The sequence below is a fragment of the Colossoma macropomum genome, unplaced genomic scaffold (genome assembly GCF_904425465.1).
Source record: "Colossoma macropomum unplaced genomic scaffold, Colossoma_macropomum, whole genome shotgun sequence".
In the NCBI taxonomy this organism is placed as follows: Eukaryota; Metazoa; Chordata; class Actinopteri; order Characiformes; family Serrasalmidae; genus Colossoma; species Colossoma macropomum.
In genome coordinates, this window is record NW_023494809.1 from 23,667,533 (window position 1) to 23,690,581 (window position 23,049).

The 23,049-nt window shown below is 40.3% G+C and overlaps 1 protein-coding gene across 1 annotated transcript in view; it reads left to right on the top strand.

The window, feature by feature from the left end:
- ctnnd2a (catenin (cadherin-associated protein), delta 2a) overlaps positions 1-23,049 on the top strand; it is a 547,011-nt gene that overhangs the window by 258,309 nt on the left and 265,653 nt on the right. Inside the window, exons 5-7 of the mRNA XM_036558377.1 lie at positions 3,643-3,759; positions 16,315-16,511; positions 20,416-20,935. Coding sequence (XP_036414270.1) covers positions 3,643-3,759; positions 16,315-16,511; positions 20,416-20,935 — 834 coding nt within the window. The remainder of the gene's footprint in view (positions 1-3,642; positions 3,760-16,314; positions 16,512-20,415; positions 20,936-23,049) is intronic.

Sequence of the window (23,049 nt, forward strand, 5' to 3'; positions counted from 1 at the left end):
TTCAACTGGGTTATTCATTGCATAACGTCATGAGAACTGAATTTTGACAATTGTATGTAGATTCAATTTAATTCTGATTTGGGCTTGTAGTGAATATCAGACACTAATCTTTATGGTCTAAGTTTATCCCATAAGAATGACTTTAAGTTTAGTTTGACCTATAAGTACAATTAGTTCCTGTTTATGTATCAACTCTACTAATAATATTTACAGCATTATATCCAACATTATTTATGGAAAGTGAGTTGAATATGGGGTCATGGTTTCCTAAACCATGAAAGGAGGGAAATGACGGATGTTTTGAATAAATAATCTTTATCTTTGATAGATCTAACAAGTAGTGGTTATTAACCAAAGAACAGTAATCTTCACACTGTAAGGCCTTAACTTGCATGAGAACTTGGACACAGCGTGCCCCTTTTAGTAAAGGGGGCCTCCAGAAGCTTGTGAGAATTTGCTGTGTGAGCAAGAGGAGCCGTCCTTGAGATAAGAACAGGTGAATTTACAATGCGACCAGTCAAAACTAATGTCATTGGGAGAGTGGAACATCCTGGTACAGCTAAAATGAGATATTTTTAAGAAACATATCTTGTGTTTTTTTGGAAATAAGGGTTCCCAAGTGAAAGTGTAACTGTTCCCAAGGAAATGTAAGGTTTGGAAATGATGGGAACGAAGATGGTATAGAATTTTATAGAAAAGGAGGGGCAATTACTTCATCACCCCAAACAGGATATGAAAATGGGTGTTTTTGAGATGTTCTTTGCATTGTGGTTGTCCGGGAACCATCTTGCCATTCAAGCTCAATAAAGAAGAAGGCCTTTTCCTTCCTTCCACAAGAACTCAGCGACTGAAGTTTTTTATTTTACTTTGCTCTTTTATACTTAGACATTTTTCTTATTTTGTTAGAAGAAGCTATACTGCAGTTAGGTCTTAAGGTAACAGTATTAGAACACGCTAGATGAATCCATCTCTGTCCACAGGCCTTGGGCTCAGAAGAGAGGCTTTTAGGCCCGACAAGACCACTGCGGCACTGCTGTAAGAAGCGAGTAGACGTGATACAACTGGCGAATTGATGATGATAAAATTTTCCATATTGGCCAAAATGTCCCTTTAAAGACAAAGGATTCTTAATAATTTTTTGCTTGAATGTACTGTTGAATTTGTTCAGAGCCCTCATAAAACCTCTAGAAAGATTTCTTCTCTCTCACACGTCACATTTACGAAAAGAGCCAACCATTGAAAGGTTCTTTAGTAAATCAAAAGTGGTTCTTCTGTGGCTTTAAAGAACCCTTTTTGGCACTGTTATTTTTTAGACATTTATGCTAATGCTATGCTAATAGGGTCAGTGATATTGTAACAATATCATGATACTTTATGCATATAGTGATACATTTTTCTAAGGTTTAATGAATTGGAACAGACACGATGCAGCAGAAGTGTCACATTTAAGAAATTAGTGAGTACTAGGGAGTGGGAATCTTTAGGCACCTCATGATTCGATTCGATTACGATTCGGAGGCTGCAATGCGATTACGAAACGATTATCGATGCATCTTGATGATCTTTGTTTTCTATACAGGATTTCTGTTTTCTCAGTTTGAGGACTTGGTACTTTTAAAGCAAAGTATTTGTAATGATCCGTAATGAATTTACTTTCAATATCTCTTGTTAATAAATCAAATGGAAGAGATGTGGCAAGTGAACTGGAAGGCTCTCATTCACTGCTCTTGTTTGGAGCACATGAAACACAGCCTGCCATTCATCTGTGATAAAATGCGCTATTCCGGTGAAATAAGATCCAGTGGCAATAGCTGTCCACGCAGCACGTTACAGCTGTCCTACCTGTTTTCTTTTATATTTTTTTTTATTTCGTAACTTTGGTTTTGGTCTTGATGTGGGGGGGTGGGGGGCATCGCTGTGTCAGTAAAATATCTTCAAGACGAGACACTGGATCTCGGCTCCAAAGTGTGTGACATTGCGCGAAAGCCCATGTTCTCAATGACTGAGAACTGGCATGCAGACTGCCAGTCTTGCCTAGCTAGTAGCTAACGGAAAGGCAAAGAGAGAGATTTAAGACGAACATTTGGAGACGAATGGACTTATTTGCATTTATAAGCACCACAGTTGGTTTCCTGGAACGTTAAATCTGCAATGGGAGACTGTCAAACACTTAATAGTTGTGAAGATGAAGTCAGCTTCTCTTCCAAATTTTTCATTCCACCTTAAATGGTTCCGCACTTACATTCTGGCACCTCAGGCAGAATTTAAGGTGGAACGGGAAAATTCAAACAAGAAACTGGAGAGTAAGAAGCGACCTTAGCTTCGTAAAACAGTTAAATGTTGAGAGATATTTTACAAGAAACTGATCTACTTTTGAGGAGAAGTTTTCTGAAGTTGAACTTATAGCCAAAGCTTAAAGCAGAGCAAAGTAAATCTGCGTTTTTGTTTATATTTTTTAGCCTGTACTAGGACATCAGCACATACTGAGACATATTGGACATAAAATGTTATCGCTCTCAAGGTGGTTTGATTTTTGTTGAAAGGACAAAATTGTTCTTCTTAATATTTGTCCTGTGACTCCTGACCTAACCTTGCTTTTAAAGTAGAGGGTGCCGGTCGGATTTCTCGCTCATCCAGTTGTGTCTTTATGTGCCGCCACAGACTGTCCGGGCGCTGCACTTCCGCACTTCTAAGTTCCGCCTTTTGCGTTCTGTCAACATTACGTTAAAATTAACTTTAAAATTTAGAAAATCGATTTTTTACATTTGTGAATCAATTTTTCCCCCCCATCCCCTAGTGAGTACGGCAGCTTTTTATTGAATATTTAATGTACTCCACAGCGCTGCATGCAGGTAAACAAGGTCAGTTCTTTTGAACTCCTGGTATTGACTGGATTCAAATTTGATATCCTGACCATAAGGTGAAGGTTGAGACAACTACAGCATCTAAAAGCCTATCAAAATCTCTTTTTAATGAAAAATGCAGTCAACACAATTTTCTTTAAAGGGGAATTTCTTCCAGTGTTTCTGCATAATTAAATGGTGAGATGTGAACATCATCATTCCAAAAAGTGTGATTTGAAGTGCGCCGTTCTAGAGACTGACAAATTGGACACTGTGGTGTTGATAGGAACCAAAGAGTTTCATTTCTCTAAAAGCCACATTACAGAAAGCTTTTCCATTAAATGATTATGAACCTGACCACTGAGACATTGTTTTAAGATAGTTTTAGGATCGAGTTTTGGCCTTTTTTTAAGAAATGCTTTTCATTTTGGCAGTGGATTTCTTTTTTTTTCAGATTTAACACTATTATTATCAACATTACATATAAAATCTCAGACGACATGTGTAGGTTCACTGGTCATATCACAGCCCCAGTTTCCATCACCGTTGTAAAAAAAAAAATAAATAAATCTTAAGTTTCCATTTTGCATCAAATCCCTCTGAGTGACTTTGTTTATGCTCAGATAATCATATATCATCACATCACCTACCCCTAGCTGACACAACTGTCTATTCAGGCCAGCGTGGACTCTAGGTCAACAAACACTGTTTGGTGAGGTGTTGTCCAGCGTCTCAGTCTGACCTGTTTGTTTAGCGAGATTGGCTGATCCTCCCTCCCTCATCTCTGCTTGCCCCACAGATGGACAGAAAGACATAGAGGATGAACTGAACACTGGGCTGGAGCTTGTGGACTCGTGCATCAGATCCTTGCAGGAATCTGGTATACTGGACCACCAAGAATACACCACAACTGACCGTGAGTGATTTAGACTTTACCTATACATTGTGCTTTTGTTTTTTGTGCTGTAAATCGTAATGAATGTTAAGCTAACAGTAGCTTTGCTACATATATATATATATATATATATATACAGCAATAGTATGCTATATATATGCATTAAGTTATTAAAGACTATTGTGCTGTTCAGGGAAAATCACTGTAAATCACTGTAACTTACAGCCTCATTGTGAGACACAGCCTCTCGTGGCTTATTAATGTAACACAGCCTCATATTGCTGAGAAGTGTAACACACAGCATCTCGTAGCTTATTGCTGTAACGCACAGCCTCTCATGGCTTATCAATGTAACACACAGTCTCACACGGCTTATCATTGTAACACACAGCCTCTCGTGGCTTATCATAGTAACACACAACCTATTATGGTTTTGCGTTGTAAAACACAGCCTCTCATTGCTTGTCAGGGTAACACACAGCCTGTAGTAGCTTATCATTGTAACATATAGTAGCTTATCATTGTAACATATAGCCTTTTGTGGCTTATCATTGTATCACACAGCCTCTCGTAGCTTATTAATGTAACACAGTCTCTCATGGCATATTCTTTTTATACACAGTCTCTCGTGGCTTTTCGTTGTAACACACAGCCCCTATAGCTTGTCATTGTACCACACAGTCTCTCGTGCCTTGTCCTTGTATCACATAGCCTCTTGTGGCTTTTCGTAAAATAGCCTCTTGTGGCTTATCCTAGTATCACACTGCCTCTCATTGCTTATCAGTGTAACACACAGTCTGTTGAGGCTATTGTTGTTACACACAGCCTCTTGTGTTTTATTGCTTTATTGCCATTTTTTCCACTTTTAGGGCCTGGAAAAAAGTTGGTAACGACAAAGAGAGGGTTACTTTTAACATGTCTTGTGTGGAGAGCACACATTCAGTTTGTTGTCTTTAAATATTTGGAAATTAAATCTACAGTGGCCTCAGAAAGTATTGAGACACTTTTACCATTTATTCATTGGTGAACTTTAGTGTGAGCTTTAAATATCTTTGGTTACTTCATAAAATGTTAAAGAAAATATTTGTTTCAGAGGAAAACACTTTTAGCACATCAATGGTTGATTCTTTGTGTGGTGAAGAATTCCAACCAGACACTCACTGAGAGTGCTGTGAAGCACAAAGGCAGAACCATCAAAGTCTGGGAGCCACTGAAGCTACAACCAAGTTGTTCACTGCAACTGCATCTCCTAATCACTTGCTAATACCTCCTACTTTTTGAAATTTTGGGTGGTCACAGGATGGATCCCGCAAAAAGTACATAGCTCATATAACAGATTGGATGGTTTTGAAAATGATTTTCCCATATTAGTGATACTACACTGTCAACACTAATTAAGCGCAAAATAGATCGTTGTTTCAGTTAGTTAGAAAAGTTATTTCATTTAGTTACAAAAAGAAAGACACATGAAACCTGTTATTATTGTCTGTCCCTTTTTCCCCTCTGCTTAATTATTATCACATCTATAATTATTGAGATATTTTGCTAAAATAATTATTACAGAATGCAGATCAGACTAAGAATGTCTGTGACACTCTAGAGAGAGAAAAACAGCATTGCAATAGGCAATGAAACTATCTAAATCTCTATACTGAATGTGTCAAAAATATATGGCATAATTATTCCTGTTAATATTATTGTTTGTTACTGTGGTTTAATATTGATGCATAAAGCCTTAGATATAATGACAGTATGATAATCTATGTGTAGGTGTACTTTGTTCCCCTAGTTTCATGTATTAACTGCAAATTAGTGTAAACTGTAGCCTCCTGATGTTGGCCCACCCCACTTGTCAGACAAAATATGTTATTTACAATTTCAGACATAAAAGTTAAAAGCTATGCAGTTTCCAGAAGTGACATTGTACTATGCTGGGTGCTGATTATTTTTATTTTATATTCATGTAAACAAATGCCTGTGCTCACCATATTACATTATTAGTGCAGTGCCAATCAGCTGGGCAGAGCGTGATCCCATGGAAATTATTACACAAGGACTAGGGGAGAGCAGAGCACAGTCCAACACATTTTGGCTCTAGCTAAACAAAGTGTTTGAGCAACATTGATAGTTATTAATTCTATACAGACAACCTACCCATCTCTGCTACAAATGAAAATGTAAACTTTGTTGTGAGCACCTAACGTTTGCAAACAATTCAGCCAAAAGTAGCATGAGTGCAAAGGTTACAGCTTATCCCCTAAGAGGAGCTAATGGTTACTGAGTGGTTAATTGTAATAGACACCAGACAAGCTTCTTGTTTGAACTAGGTGAGCTTCCGTTTTAATTTTTACCACATAGCTTTCCATTTTATTTTTTACCATAATTTTGTTTGCTTTTTTATATGCATGATGTCTATAGTATGTTTTTAAATAATCTGTGCATTAAAAAAACTTACTGAGCTGTGTTGAATAATGTTTGTAGAAATGAAGATTTCTCTCATTGTTTACTTTGGGAGGGAGTTGTAACACTGGAGGCTAGCTCTCACTGTGACTTAAACAGTGTGGCCAGAAGTATGTGGACAGCCCTCCTAATTTTAGTTAAGGTGATTCAGGTACACTCATTGCTAACTTGTTCATGAAATCAAGTACATAGCCATGCAATCTCTAGAGACAACACTGGCTTTTCAAATGGACTGTAATGGACTTTAAATGTGACACTGTCACAGGATGGCACCTTTTCCACAAGTCAGTTTGTGAAATTTCTGCCCTGCCTTGTGAATGTTTTTATTGTGAAGTAGCATCCAGGAGCAACAACAGCTCAGCTACAAAACGGTAGACCATGCAAACTCAAAGAGCTAAACCAACAAGTGCTGTAGCACGTAAAAATCCTCATCTTCCATTGCACCTTCTCTACAGAGTTCAAAACTGCCGCTGGAGTGACCATCAGCACAATGACAGTGTCTCGGGAGCTTCAGGAAATGGGTTTCCTTGTCTGAGCAACTGCACACAAGTCTAAGACCACTATGCCCATAGTTCCAGTGAAGGTTAATGTTAATGCTACAGCAAAAAAAGACATTTTAGACATATTTTTAGACAATTTAGTCATATGCTTCTAACGTCGTGAAACAGGGGCAGACCCTTTTCTGTTCCAGCATGATTGTGCTCCTGTGCACGAAGCAACGTCCATAAAAACATGGTTTGGCAAGTCTGGTGTGGAGGAACTTCGATGGCCTGCACAGAGCCCTGACTGGCTGTGTTTACATGCAAAGATTTTGCTTATATGCTCACTTTGCTCAACAATCTGATCAACTAATCTCAGTTTACGTGCACACTACAAGTAATCCGACCCAAAATTACGTGCATGCATGGAAAACCACTTAGTGTAGACGTTACCATGACAACAAGCATCAGATGAGTCCAGTCAGAGTGAGACAAGCAGCAGTGAGCAGTGCTTGTGTTTTTAATTACTTTAAAATGATGTCAGACTCAGGAAAACGTGCTTCACATGTCCTTATTAAAGAAGGGCGAGAGGAAGACGTCGTGTTCTGAGACACATAAGCTGGACGCCCGTCCCACCGCCGTCTTTTAAAGATCAGAGCATAAACTTTGTCTCCTCTACAGACCAGTTTCTGCTCCCGCATATATAATGTTGAACATTATAAACTTTCACTATGAAGCTAACGCACATGCATAGAACGTGCTTAAACGTTCTGATTGGGAATGTAATCGGATAGAGGCACTTACAGGATTATTACTCTTCTGTTTCTTCTATCAGTTGGATAGAAATTGTATTCTAAATGGCCTCAATCGGACTAGTCTATTCTGATTGAGGTGTTTACATGGACATACTCTATTCCAATTGAGCTATTAGAGCTATTACTGATTGTGAGCCAGACGTTCTCGTCCAATATCAGTGTCTGACCTTACAAATTCTCTTTTGACTGAATGGGCAGAAATTCCTACAAACACACTCCACAATCTTGTGGAAAGGGGAACCAACTCTATATTAATGCTCATGGTTTTAAAATGGGTTGCCCAGTAGCTCATTTAGGTGTGTGGTTTAGGTGTCCACATACATTTGGCCATATAATGGATTTACATGCTTGAGAATTTAGCTATGTTACAGCCACCAAGAGAGTGATCACCATAATATAGGTGTGAATTTTGCGACTTATAGACACAGAATTTGTATTAGTATTTGTAATTGATCAGTAATTGCTCACATAAACACTTGTGAGGAAAAAAATCATTTTCATAGTACAAAGACGGTCTTCAGGGTGAATTTAAAAAAAAAAAATCTATCCCATTACTGATAATTCTCATATGACGAAATGACCACAAGCATGTTCTGCTTGAACCTGTTTGACTACATAAAAAATCCATGTTACATTTTACACCACAATAGGTTGAGACCCGCTCTTCCTTGTTCATCTTCTCTAGTTCAGTTCACAGCAGGACCCAATGTACTCAAAGTACCCAATCTGGACAGTTTTTCTTAGAAACTGTGAGAAAAAGCTTAGCATAGACAGATGGAGTTTTAAGTGCATACTGATCCAGGACCTGTGATAATTGAACTTTTCTTCTGATTAATGGATGTGACCGTGAATTCTGATGGCGCAAGAGGAGCTTATTTGAGGTTGTCATATTGGTACAGAAAGATAATCTTCTCCAAAAAGTACTTTAATGCCATTTTAAGTCTGTTTGAGTTTCAGTGGAAGTCAGTGGGGGTTCTGTGCTATTACCCACAATGCTGTGAGCATGAAATGGGCCCATTGAGCGCACATTTTCTAGTCTGGAAAAAGTCAAGAGGGAGTAATTTAATTATATTTGGAAAATTGTCTTGATTCATAATGCATACATGCTGTTCGAGGTTTTGCCATTACTTGCTGGTACTTGTGAAAGTGCTGTCTATATCTAGAGATGTTTCTGAAAATGTCCGCATGGCAGTAATAGTCCAGCCCAGAGAGCGTGTTCAGTCTCTTATCACATTTTGAAACACTGAGCCAAACAGTATTCTAAAAAGAGCTGTGAATGCTTGCAGCAGTTCTACATTAGTTACTTGCAGTGGAAAAGTAGTGAAACGTTTCCCACAATAATCACTTACTATGCAAACAGGTGACTTTTTCTCAAGTAAACTTTTTCAGGTCTTAGATTGGTGTTGCAGTAACTGTTAAAGTCTTCAAATCATAAAGGATTTATAAGCTTAGCCTACTTCACACTTTATAAAGTCATTATGGGACTTGAAATGTTCATACTTGAAACTTGGGACCTGAAAATTTCAAACTACTACATCACTTGTGCATTTTATGATAAATGGATCAAGAGAGGTGCTCCAAAAATTCTTGGAATAAAATCTCTTTACATTAAGATTACTTGCTTACATTGCTTACAGTGATATTTTTCCTCCTCCCAAAGTTCAGTCTTAGAAGTTGGTTGCATTTTATTCTTACGATCCAAGTAATCCCAATTATACTCTACATGTCTGGTTTCAGTATTGTTGTTTTCCAGTTTTTGTAAAGTAGTTTTTTGTCTGCTTCTTTTTCTCAGTAATGGCTTTCTGATGGCTGCACATCTTTTCAGACTCATAGCGTTGAGTTGTCTTCTCACAGTGGAAGGATGGATAGAAACACTTGTGGATTTTTTCAGATCTGAAGCAAGAGTGGAGTTGATTTTCTTCTCTCTCTCAAAGATGAAATGGCTGTTTGTCTGATGGTTACAGTTTTGGTGGTCTACCAGGTTTTTGAGATTTTAACGTAGTGGGACCTTCACACAAAGTCCGAGATGTATTTCTTTTTAAACACTCTGAAAACATTTTTTCCTTTAAGCACTGCGGCTGTATGGTGCATAGACTGGGTACATCCCATTCTACAAAAAAGACGACAACACAGGGAGTCCCACCGCCTCTTACTAGACCTAGCTAAAGCTGCATTCTGCAGGTATTCCATAGGTCAATGAGGGAATTCAGGGCTCTCCTTCTGCTTGTTGCTCCTCTCACTCAAAAAGAGCAAATGAACTGTGGTGATACGGTTGCTGTAATGTACTCACTGTCGTTCATAGATTTCAGCTCTCATCCACCGTAAATTGTCCTTAACCTCCGCGTTTTCTTAGTCAGTGTTTGCTTGTCATGTCAGCTTTTGTGCTCTGCTACAAGCAAAAGTTCTGATACCATCCTGATGCACATATGTTTGGGCTGCAGCCATGACAGTGAAGCTCTGATTGGTCACTCTGATTTTGAATCCATACAGTGCAGAACAAAGAGCAGCTTCACTTAAAAATGTATGCAGCACCGCAGTTCGGAATCTGTGTGAAAAACGGCATTAATATATGTGTGTTCATTTTCAAAACTTGATGTGTTTTTTTTCATCCGCAAAAATTGTTTTCAGTGTGAATAGGCCTTTAGTCCTGTAGTCAAAAGGTCTGTATTTTCATCTAGTGCGTGAACAAGGAACTGCAGGATCCTGTGGCCAAGGGGCCTCACACAAATGCGGCTTATAAACTTGCAAAATATGACTCATATATTTTATGTCACTGATCAGCTCTCATAAACTAGAGAAATATTGGCAAATCACTGCCATCTGTGCTTGAGTTCACTGGGTAGCACCATGAGAAGAGTTCATATCGTTTTTCCAGCATATAGTATTCAGGACTTTAAATTAAGCTGTTGACCTTGTATAATCTGTCAAGGCTCTTGAAAAGAATGAAATAAATGCATTTTTTTTTCTAAATCAATTTCAAAATGATTAAAAAATAGATAAGATTTACCTATTTTACATCCCAGAGTACTAACGTTTTTCAGGGGATCTAAATCATAGCGGCTCTACAGCTCTAGAACGTTCCAAAAGGACTATGAATCATTTCTAGGAGAGTAAATATGTTTGCTGTGATGGGCCTGAAATGCAGGGAACTCTGACGTTTGTGCTTTTCTGCTCAGGGCAGAGTGGCTCTCAATAATTCATCCGTTGGAGGGAATCAAGATGAAATAGCTGCTGCTTTTGTGGAAGTATCTAATGGGAGCAGCGCTTTTGTACCTCTGCTGACAACCTGGCGAATGCTTTCTTAAGGTTTTATTCTCTAAGTAATTACTCAACATATCTCCTAAAAATGCATTAGTGGCCTGCACATGGGGAAGGAAGAGGATGATATCATGAGAATTTTTGGAAAGTCAAGGATGCGAATCTCTGTAAGACAGCAGAGCAACATGTCAAGTTCTCTGTAGCTAAAAGCTCAATGTTTTGGTGCTACAATACTAGTGCAGAGGCAGCACCGTGGCACTGTTTACCAAAAGCCTTGTAAAAAATGGCTCCTTCATGAAATATGCAAGCTTACTGGATGACAAGCTACATGGATCTTCGACCTAACCAGCAGAAAGCAGAAGCAACTCCTACTGACTTTTTCCACATGAGGTGAAACCTGGTGCTTTGGGATATCTACTCTGGACAAGTTGATCCCACGTTTTGTTCAGCTGTAAATCACCACGATAACCAAAAACTCATTGGAACCAATTCCACTACATAATTGTAGGATCTCTATTCACTATGAGTGGGTTTTCCTCCAACATGCGTAGTTACTACCATCTAGTTCAAACAGAAGTGGTTACATGTGAATGATGGTGGCCATTCATTACCATCACCACTAAGCAAGTTAGCATCATAAGAATACTAGAGGATATGAGGTCTGCTATATGAGCTTGACTGTAATTTTTTATAATCGTAGTGGGTATTTGAAGTATCTCCGACTTGCTGGATGTTACGGGACAAGTTCCTTGATTCTACATCATGCATCAGTATCCTTTGATGTCCGCTACAGTCCATTACCTGTATGGAGATATCATCCTTCCTTAGGCTAATCTGTCCTACATTTTCGAATCATGCAAATGACACCCCGCGTCTTGAGGGCAGGTTTTGTATAGGTTGAAGAAAATCAGACCGGTGAGATACACTATATGTCTGAAAGTATCCAGACACCTACTTTTCAGAAATCAAAGGTGGTAACGAGGAGCTAACATACTTTTCCTTTGCTGCAGTAAAAGCAACTGCTCTTCTGGAAATGTTGGAACATTGCTGCTGGGATCTGATGCCATTCAGTAGGCATGGAACTATACGCAGCTTTGAAAAATTGATAAATCAGGACAAAATTATCAATAAATATTGATAACTATAGATTTTTTTCATTATTTAAAACCATCAGTCTTTTGCAGTTGCATATTGGAGGACAGTGTCTCAGATAGTTTTACAAAAAAAAAAACGCAAGCATAAAGAAATCATAAACACTGACTAATGTCATTTTTTTATCATGGTTGCTCTTGTATTTTGTTCCCCCGTTTTGTTGCCTAGAGCTCTGAGCTGAAGCAGAACCTATAACTCTCCACACACATACCAACACAGTATTGCTGCAGAGCTACAGCTCCATTCAGGCAGTCTCCCAGTGCCAAAAAGTTCAACAACAAAAAGATTACTTATCAATTTCATGAACATTATCGATAATTACCAATAAATCCCAGCTCCACCAGGCACGAGAGCATTTCTAAGGTTAGTGACATTGGTAGATTAGGTCTGATTCACAAATGGAGGTCCACCTCCATTTGAACGATACTTCATCGCCTCAGCACAGCCCAAAAGTGTTCAGTGGAGCTTTATTTCTTCAACTTGTCTGAAAGGCTTTGGATAGTGTATCATCACTTGAGCAGTGGTTCTCAAGCTGGTCTTCAGAGCCCCTCGATGGTCCACATTTTTGCTCTTTGCTTATGTGTTTGGAGTTGGAATTGAGCAAAAAGTGTGGACCATCTGTTGGGTCCTGATGACCAGTTTGAGAACCGCTAATTAGATAGGGTGTCTTTGCATTTCTGTGCAATTCTGGAACTTACTTTGTAGGAACGTGAGGCGATAAGAAGCTATTCATCATTCTCACTGAGGAGGCATATCGTAATATAACCCAGGGAGTGTGTGTGTGTATATATATGTGTGTGTGTGTGTGTGTGTGTGTGTGTGTGTGTGTGTGTGTGTGTATACACACACACTCAGATCTTTTTGTTATTGATTAATGGATATTCCTCATGTCATGCAATACTATACACACTTCATTTATCTAATTTCCAGTGAAGATGGCCATTGAGTACAGTTAAATTTTTAGCATCAGAGAAAAAAAACGTAAAATGCATTTAACAAAAATAAATATAAATATATATATAAATATAAATATATAAATATAGCCATTTTTTCGGTATTTACTCTTTTTACACTTTTCCATTATTACTGCCTGCATACATTTTAGCATACTTGGGATGCTTTTTGTTTTTCATAGAATTCAGATATATTTTCCCACACCTCCAAAGTTCAGTCTTAGAAGTTGGTTGCGTTTTCTCACAACCCCAGTAATTCCAAACATCTCTTAAAGATGAAAGCTTTAAGTACTGTTTGTCTGATGATGACAGTTTTGGTGCTCTACCAGGTCTTTCACAGATGTTAAAAGCCTTATTTTCTTTATATGTTGCAATATTTTAACCCAGTTTTGCCACTCTTTTGACTTTCTCTTTCCGTATGCAAATATTTCCTATAAAAATGTATAACCTGTACTTAATGTTTTGAAATGAAATAAGTGAGGAGTGACCTCTGACTTTGGCGCAGTACTATATGACACAAATGGTCACTCTTGTCTGGCCGATGTTAGCCATGAGCACTTGAGGAACCACAGCATTAGTATGCCACATCTCTTCCTGCATTTCATTTGATCTCATCTTCTGCCTTCCAGGGTTGACTGTCCTGTACCTCAGAGCGTCACCTGCCTAGCAGTCCGGTCACATAGCCTTATGTAAATTTATAAATCCTGCCAATTTCATGGGATCAGATTGCTTGGAGAAGAACCTCACTGCACCATTGACAAATGGATTCTTGGTTGAAGCAAAGTGATCTTTATGGGAATGTCATGTTTGATGTATTACATTCATGACTATGACCCCAGATGTGGACCTTGAAAATCAGCCATTATAGTAGGCAGTTCTGAGACTTGGTGACCAAGTTGATGTTATGACAATAGTGATTTCTGCAGTGCATTCAAAGATAACTAGGACCCCTAAAAAGCTTTGATTAGGATTCTGATCTTGCTGGCTTCTAGGAAAAAAGCCCGGAATCCTGGGGAGGGAGCTTGTGTTTCATTTGTCGACCCGTCCATTGTAGATCAGTGGAAGAGGAGATGCAGAGAGCAGGGCCATTTCTGGCCATAACAATGAGCTCGTTTTATTATCTCCCTAGAGCAGCTTGATGCATCCAGCTGATAGAGGGTCCATGGATTAATGTGATGGGCGAGGAACCCACGCTGCCTTTTTCTTTCCGAGACAAACGCGGGTGTCTAAGCTCAAGGCACCTTACAGAAGCGTCGTCCATGGCACAGCAGAAAGTATGAGAGAAGCACCAATCATTGCTTTCACATCGTGTTTCAGTCTGAGGCTAATCTGCCTGATTGAGACTGATGGTCCAAACATGTTCGCACTGAAAGCTCCATCAATTTTGACGGGGCTCTTGACAAATTAAGAAGTGCTGATGCGATCTAGCGGGCGTGCTCGGAGCAGGCATACAAGCTGCCAGTGCTCTACCTTTATGGCTGGCCTTGTTGACACAGCCATAAAGTCTTCAGCTTCTAAATACCCACCCACAAAAATCATTTGTTTGTGTCACCTGCAGATTGAGTGTCACACGCTGATTAAATCAGATCTAAATCACATAGTAAAATTAAGCTGATTCTAAATCGGTGTTAATGGGTGTAGTGGTTACTATGGAACCGTGCAGGAATGCATGATGCTGTTTGCAGGAGCGAAACCTATGGATGTTACAAATGAAGAGAAAACACTCCCATTATAGAAGCAATAGGATAAATGCCATCAGATACCGCTGGGACCTCTATTTCAGTTGTATTACCTGACTGTATTATTGCAAACTGGAGATATTGGCAAAGCTAAAACACCAAGCGCCCAGACAACCACAGCTACATACTTAACAAAGATGAAAGAAGAACCATATACAAGAGGTTCTCCATCATTGAGAAGAACCATTTAACCAGGCAAAGAACCATTTAAGCATTTAAGCATGAGTTGTCATGGTTGTTTATATAGCCATTACCTTTACTAAAGGTAACTCCTTTTTTAAGGGTGTAGCTGGCCTTTCCTTAACATTTTAGGAAAAAAATAAAACACTTTCCACCCTTCTGGGAAGACTTTCCACAAGATTTTGGAGTAAGTCTGTAGAAAAAAGAATTTGTAAGGTCTGACACTGATGTTAGACGAGAAGGCATGGCTCACAATCAGTGTTCCAGTTCATGCCAGAGGTGTTCATTGGGTTTGACGTCAGGGCTCTGCAGGCCACTGGAGTTCCTCCACACCAAACTTGTCAAACCATGTACTTATGGAGATTTGCTTGTTGCACAGAGGAACAGTCATGCTGGAACAAAAAAGGGCCTTCCCCAAAGTGTTCCCACAAAATTGGAAGCATTTAATTGTCTAAAATGTCTTTGTTTGCTGTCACAGTAAAATTACCCTTCAGTGGAACTAGAGGCCCTAAAACAGTCCAAGACCAATATCCCTCCTCTAGCAAACCTAACTGTTGGTACTGTGCATTCTGGTAAGAAGCGTTCTCCTGGCATCCGCTAAGCACACATTTGTCCATCAGTCAGCTTTACACCACTCCAACCGAGGTTTGGCATTGCGCATAGTGGTCTTAGACTTGCGTGCAGCTGCTCAGACACTGAAACCCATTTCATGAAGCTCCTAACGCTCAGTTCTGTTGCTGATGTTCCTTCCAGAGGCAGTTTGGAACTGTAGTGATGCTTTTGCACTCTCCAGCCCCGCTCTCTGAGTTTGCATGGTCTGCCACTTCATGGCTGAGCTGTTGTTGCTCCTGGATGCTTCTATTTCACAACAATAGCACTTACAGTCAGATATTTCACAAACTGATTTGTGACAAAGGTGGCATGTTATTACAGCGCCACATTTAAAGTCACTGTGCTCTTCAGTGCAACCCATTCTACTGGCAGTGTTTGTCTATGGAGATTGTATGGCGGAGTGTTTGATTTTAGACAACTGTTCGCAGTGGCTGTGGCTGAAACACCTGAAACTCAATAATTAGGAGAGGTGTATGCATACTTTTGACTGTACACTGCATTTTCACTCAAATCAACAACATTTGAGAATAGCTTTGGTACGACTGCTGTATGATATACAGCGTGGTATGCTGTGCTGTGGTCCTTTGCACAGTGATGATGATGATGCAAGTACTTTTTCCTTGTGTTCTCAATTTAGATTTTTTTTCTATTCACTTATCTTTTTTTTCCACTTCACCCCTCCCTTTTCCCACTGCTCTCACTCTGTCTTTTTGCTCTCCCCCCCCTCCACCTCGTCTCTCACTATTTCACTCCTCCCATACTAATAAATTATGTATGCTGGTTCTGCCTGGCTGAGGCTTTGCATCGCTCTGCTTTGCTGAAAGTGCTCTCTCTCTCTCTCTCTCTCTCTCTCTCTCTCTCTCTCTCTCTTTCTCCTTCTCTCTCCCTTTCTCCTTCTCTCTCCCTCCCTCTCTCGCCCTGCGCACAGGACTGCTCTCTCAGAGCTCGCTGCAGCTCGGCTCCAACCCGGAGGGCTCCCTTCAGTACTCCGCTGGCTACCATAGCAACCAGCCCCTGGCCTTGAACGACGGCTCTTCTTCATCGGCCTCTCCCCAGAACCAGCCTCCGCAGCCTCCAGTGCGGTCCAGCGGTCAGCCAGGAGGAGCCGTCCACACCTACAACCAGGTCAGTCCCGCACTACATCTTCCGTCCTCCTCTTTCGCTCTCTGTCTCTTTTTCTGTGTCCAGGAAAACCTTACAGACTACAGTAAAGTGATCTTTATATAGATGCCATGATTGATGAATTTATATACAACTCTGTAGACTTTTCTTACGGTAACCAGTGCTATACCTTATTTGTACTAGCGTGATTTTCTCTCTCTCTCACTCACCTCCGTTCTCGCTTTCTCTCTTCTTGCCGCCACATCCTTAAGCGCTAGTGGTAGACTGCACTAATGCAAGCTTCTATAACTCTCCCTTCACTTTCTGCTGCACTCCGCTCATAGACTGCAGCTTTAACAACTGCTGTACTGCAACCAGGCTACAGCACCAGTGCAATTGATATGCATTATGACTAGAAGAGAGCTTTTGTAGTCGAGGTCTTGCTATTTTCAGTGGGAGCTCTTTTTTTCCTGGCCATGGGATAGATGTACGGCTTCAAACTTTGTCATGCAGTGACTGGGGAGTTAATTCCTGCCCCGCTGATGAGACTCCAATTATGAGGAGCCCTGCAGGGCCGTTCCTCGCTCAAGTTTCAATTCCTTTAAACGAGCTCATGTCTAGCATACCTGCTACCAGCTAGAAACATTCATTAAAAGATACTGTTCCTGTTTAGGGGCAAACATTTCATTTTGTAATGGAAATTTTTCCACGTTTGCTGCTAATTAAGTGAAATGCTCCTTTTTTTTTGTTCCTTATTCGTGGCATGCAATTGACAGAGGTGCTGGTCGATTAGTAGAGGTGGAGCTTGACACGCAGCCCCACTCTCACTCTTGCTCTCTCTTTCTCTCTCACTCACTCGCTCACTCTGCCTCCCTTGCTCTCTCTTTCAGCGTTTGAATGAATGCACTTCTTTCTCTGTGGCGTCTCAGAGTGGTGCTTTTAATGAAAGATGCCTGGCGTCCTTTCTCCTCTTGTCTTGTTTGTGTGAGAGTCAAGGGGGTGATATTGCTCGAAAAAGACGTTCATTTCCTGTGGCACCACTCGCATTCTAAACAGATCGAATTTCTCAGTAATAATGGGGGGAAAATAAGATCAAAGAGAAACTTTTCTGAGCTAAACTGATTTTTCTTCTCCGCATGTTGGCTAATATTACTACTGTCCAGTAGTAAAGGGCTCATATTCTGTATTTTTCTTTTTACTTTATTTCTTTCCTTGTGGTCCTCTTATGTGTTTGCGATCTTATGTATTAAGAACAGACATCATTCATTTTTACATGACCATTCTCCAACCTCTTTTTGAGTTTTTTTTTTGTTATTGTGCCTTTAAAGGGCCCATATCAAGGAATACTGAATGTTACATGTTTTTTGTTTTACATAAGCATGATTAACGTTTCAAAGCGTTCCCCAATCCCAGTAGTCTGTATATAGAAATCAAGCTGCAGAAACAGCCTATATGGAATTCACTGTTTTCATGATGTCATGGAAACCAACACATTTACATATGCACACCACTTCAGCCTACAGCAGTTGAGCCCCACCCATGTATGCTGAAATTATAAATTGTGTTTCTGTCTGTACTGCTTTTTGAATAAGACAGCCAAACAGAGCACAGCACTTTCACATATGTCAGTCTTAAAGGCACAATAAGCAACACGTGTAATTGTATGGGATGAGGAAGGAAGATGCTCACATAAAAATGGATAACAGTTGTTTTTTCTCCAAAAATATCATAAGTGGGATTCAGGGAAGAAATGCAGAAAGAAAATGCAAGAAAAATGTAGGTTATGGACCCTTTAGAAATGATATGTAAATGAGCTATGTTCTGATTGGCTGCACATTTGATTCTGGTTTTAAAAATGGTACAGGCTGGAACACACTTTATAATCTGAATGTAAATAGGTGGGGCTAAACTGCAGTAGATGGACGGAATGTATGTAAATGCATTTTAGTGACATCACAAAAGCAGTGAATTCAAAACAGACCTTTTTTACAGCGTAATTTCCATAAATGGATAAGAGTGTGAATGAAACTTGAAACTTTTAAGAATGCTCACATACTACATCAAAGTCTTTTATCTGAAAATTACTATTTTACATTTATTTGTCATCATTTTTTAGATGGGCCCTTGAATACTTTTTTGTCAGTCTCCCTTTGTCTCTCTCTCTGTCTCTGCATTGTGCAAGTTTTATCAGGCTCACTGGCGTCGTGTTTTAGCCTGTCAGGTCGATTCTGTGGGAAACAGCCTGAAGAGGACTAGGCTACTTCAGGATAGCTTTATGTAACACAATGCATCAGTTAGGTGCTCTTTCTGCTTGGATATTTATAACGCTGCGAACCTCTTGTTCCTTAAATAATTCATCTACATCTGGCACCTGTAACAATTCCTTCAAGTAGCTTCTTCTTTTTCTACTCCACATTGGGATTCAGCTGAGAGCAAGGAAAATAGTGCGAGCGAGAGAGGTAGAGAGCATGAAAAAGAGAGAGTTTGTTTCCCATTTGCATACAGCATACATACAGCGATGGTTCACATTTGCGTAGCATCAATACTTCCAGCACCTGTGTTCTTCTCCTATTTGCTTATGTGATGTTTCTTTATAGACTGAGTTAGCGACTCTGACTCAGGCGTTTTTCTAGAGTGGCCAATTCTCGCACTCATTGCAGCCTGAGGGGGAGCAATGTTAGAACCACAAAGCGCAGGATTTGGCCCTGTGTCTTTCTGCATCACCAGTTCTGTCTCTGCACAGTCACCCTCTCCTCGTCTTCAAGCGCCTCCAATTCATATTTCCCCGCCTGTCAGGAACTATTTGAGTGTCCTCCCGAACTCTCCTTGCCGCGATGCCATGAAGCAAGCTTCCTGTGTTCATGCGTTAACACACAAACCCCAGAGAACTTTTCCTTTTTGCCCTTAAAATAATAGATGTCGTTTTTTAAAAATAACTTAATCCATTCAGAATAAGATTAATCATGTTTCATGGCTCCCCCCTAAATGAGTAATAGTGGAACCAATGCTTTATTGTAATCACCCAGAATCACTCTGCTTATTATGAAAAATCTTGTAGGAGAAAAGGAGGATATTTATTCATATGCCAAAGCACTATGCTAAACTGCTGGCAAGGGGCCAGCATTAACATGTCTGAGTGTATCTGTGCATGGTTGCCCTGTTGAAAAATATGCGTTACTACTGTCAGTGACATAAGGTGTGCTATCCCATAAGGAATTGCAGCATATGGTCCTCTAAATATGTACTACTCCAGCTTAAAGAAAGGTGGGCTGAAATCTTCTTTGTTCCTAAGTATTTTTAAGCAAAATATGACCTTTCTGTGTTTATTAATGCTCAGGGGTAATGAAATATTTTGCTGTTGGATAGTTTCACGACACCTTAAATTTACTGTTTGCATTCTAAAACAATTTTCTCCTTGGAGGAATTGGAGGAACAGGCTTGCTCAGTAGAACAGTAGTTTCTAAGGAGTAACTTAAGGGCCATTTGTGGGGCAAATTTCGATGTTGTCCCAGCCATCAAGACTTGTACAGTGATTAGCTGCTCACCTCTTCATACTGATGGATGGGCATTCGAGTGAATTGGCAGAAATATTCTCTAATTTCCCCATATTTCCCCATATTTTTTTTTAAAAATGTACTGTAGTCTAGCATAGTCTAAAATACTGTACTCTAGTCCTGTACTTTGATATTCCTTTGAAATGCTAGGGGCCTGTATGTGGGTGCATGTTTCAATTCCTAACTTTAATGACTAAATAATGTACTTATTTCTTATGCAGTATGTGTAGAATAATTTGTAGTTGTTACTGGATTATAAGTTAATAACTGAATAACCGACTTAGCGTTAGGGTTTAAGGCCAGTTTTACACTGAATGCTGGGAGCACTTGGGTCAATTCCAGGCCCTACCACTAACCAACCTAGTTTTTTGCAGGTGACGTCCAGCCGCGCTGCGCTGCTGGCCGTGGGGGACCCGGCTCAGCCGCAGAGCCATGGCAGCGTCCTGCAGCATCTGTCCGAACCTCAACAGCAGCCGTGTCCAGCCCCGGGCCCGGGCCTCTATTACCCCAGCTCCACGCTGCCTGGCCCGCGTGTCAGCTCTCCCCTGAGCTCCATGCAGTCTGCCGCAGCCAGTGCAGGCTCGCCCACCAAGCACCAGCGCCTGCCGTCCTCTTCCTCCTCTGCCTCACCCAAGCCTTCTCCTGGCCGGCTCGCCAAATCCTACAGCAGCAGCTCGCCCATCAACGCAGCGGGCACTGGGGGCTCAGCCTCTGGCTCGCCCCTGCGTCTGGCATCCCCGCCCAACAACGCCTCCCCTCTCCATCACCAGCTTAGTGTGGGCAGCTATGCCACTCTCTCACCCACCAAGCGACTAGTGCACTCCTCCGAGCAGTACAAGATTTCCCACGACCTGTACGCTACCGCTACTCTGCAGAGACCTGGCAGCCTTGCCGGTGAGTGACAACCATATATTGAAACTCCGTTATTAAATACACTGGGTGGATGTACTTTTTGCCACATTCACATTAAAGGGGTGGAATTTTTTTTAAACGTGATGCAGACATGATTTTTGTGCACCTAAAAAGTTCCTTTTAGAACACACAAATGACAAATCAGTCTGAGCAAAAATTTTAATTTGACTTGAACTAGAGAAACAGGCTTTTACAGTAGAATGGTAGTTTATAAGGAGTACCTCAAGGGCCAGTTGTGGGACCACTTTCGATGTTGTTAATGTCAGTCCCAGCCATCAAGACTTGTACAGTGATGAGCTACTCAATCATGCTGGTGATGGCCATACGAGTGAATTGGCAGAATATTCTCTCATTTCCCCAAAGGGTTAGAGCTGACACCAGTTTGATTGCGCAGTCAAGACTTTAGAGGATTGATTCACTTCTGATTGTGCTTGTCAGGGCTTTTGGGAATTGCATTCACCTCTGCCCCCAGTCTCCTTACCTCTTCTCATCATACACTCGTCCTCCACTCATAGACCTGTCTTCGAAGAGTGGTTTCTTTATCCACTTCTACAAATACACAGTGTTTGCTCGTAGATGAAGTTTGATTGGCTCTGACATTGAAAACAAGCTAACTAGTCAGCTTCAAAGTGAAAACATCAATGGCTTCTCCGTTGAATTAGGTAAATACCCATGGGAACCTGGTAAATAAACACATTTCACTTCTGCGCAGAGTTTTCATAGCGCTGAGCACATTCTCTCCATTTTTAGCAGAGGAAGTTATAACAGGACAGAGGCAGCAAGGGATCTGAGTCGCTTTTTATTAACATTTCTCTGCTTTCTGCCTCAGTGTATTATGTGTCATGGGAGGCCCATCCTTCTTTGCAATCCTTAAGTCTAGAGACAAGATCAGACCCTTTGAAAGAGTTCAGTGCTTTGATACGAAGTCTGATTTTGTCTTTGTGATATTCAGATGGATATCAAAGAGTGTAGCTGTGAGTTTGCTCAGATGGAGATATTTGTCCCTTGCTGCAGTTAGTTCCACTATTTCTCCAATAAAACTCCCTACACGTTTATCGTCTTCAGTCATGCCGCATCACAGTGGGATAAGAGGAAAGGAGATTAGAGCTAATAAAAGTGCATATACTGTAGCACATTGAAGGTGACAAGGTTGGAGTACTATGGGATGACAAGTTGTTTATTAGATTTACATGACAGACAAGTTTATATGGCATTAGGGCCGGCCCTAGCAGAATTTTACAGGGTATTTCAGAATGAGTACTGAAGTATTCGTTCTCAAAATCATCCTAAAAACAATAATATTTACCTTTCATAGTTAACCATTATTTCAGGTTCAAAAAATATACAGCACCTGGTAACAATGTATTAGGCTGAAGCCCAGCTGTTCATTTCTATGTTTCTATAAATACATTCTATATGTTTCTATAAATGCCACGACTTTAGCCCTCACTTTCAAATACGGCTTTTATGAGCTGCGTAGACACTAAGGCTGTAAGGAATTAGAACTTTTTATATATTATTTATCGTCATCATGATATTCATTTTTTGTTTTAGTTTGTTGCTAAATATAAATAAATAAAATGTATTAAGCTATTTTATTTGGCTAGTTCCCCATTTTTAATGATGGAAAGCCACTCAATCATGGCCTAGCTACAGAGAGTGGAGTGGAGGATTGAGGAGCTTTGGTTGCCACAGGCCCATATGAATGTAAGGATGGCCACCCTGAAAACGGAAGCAGCGGCAGCAGCACCTCCATTCCCCTCCTCATCCACTGCCAGAATTCAGCCCGAAAAACAAGTTTGAAGCTCTAAGGTCCACGGTTTTGCATTGCTCTCACCAGAGACTAGTGGTACTTGGATAAGGGTCACTGTACTTCAAAACACTTTTAAAAAAGGTGCCAACCTTTCTTTAAATTTTGCACTGAATGAATTTCTTATTGTCTGATATTCCCACATTTCTCAGGCATCTTTACTCTTTCAGCTTGCTTTGCTGATGAAATGTGTTGTAGTTTAGGCTATAATTTTTGCAGTTTGAAAAAAGGCAGATTCTAACTGTACAGTCAAATACATATGTAAACAAACATTCACATTATTCAG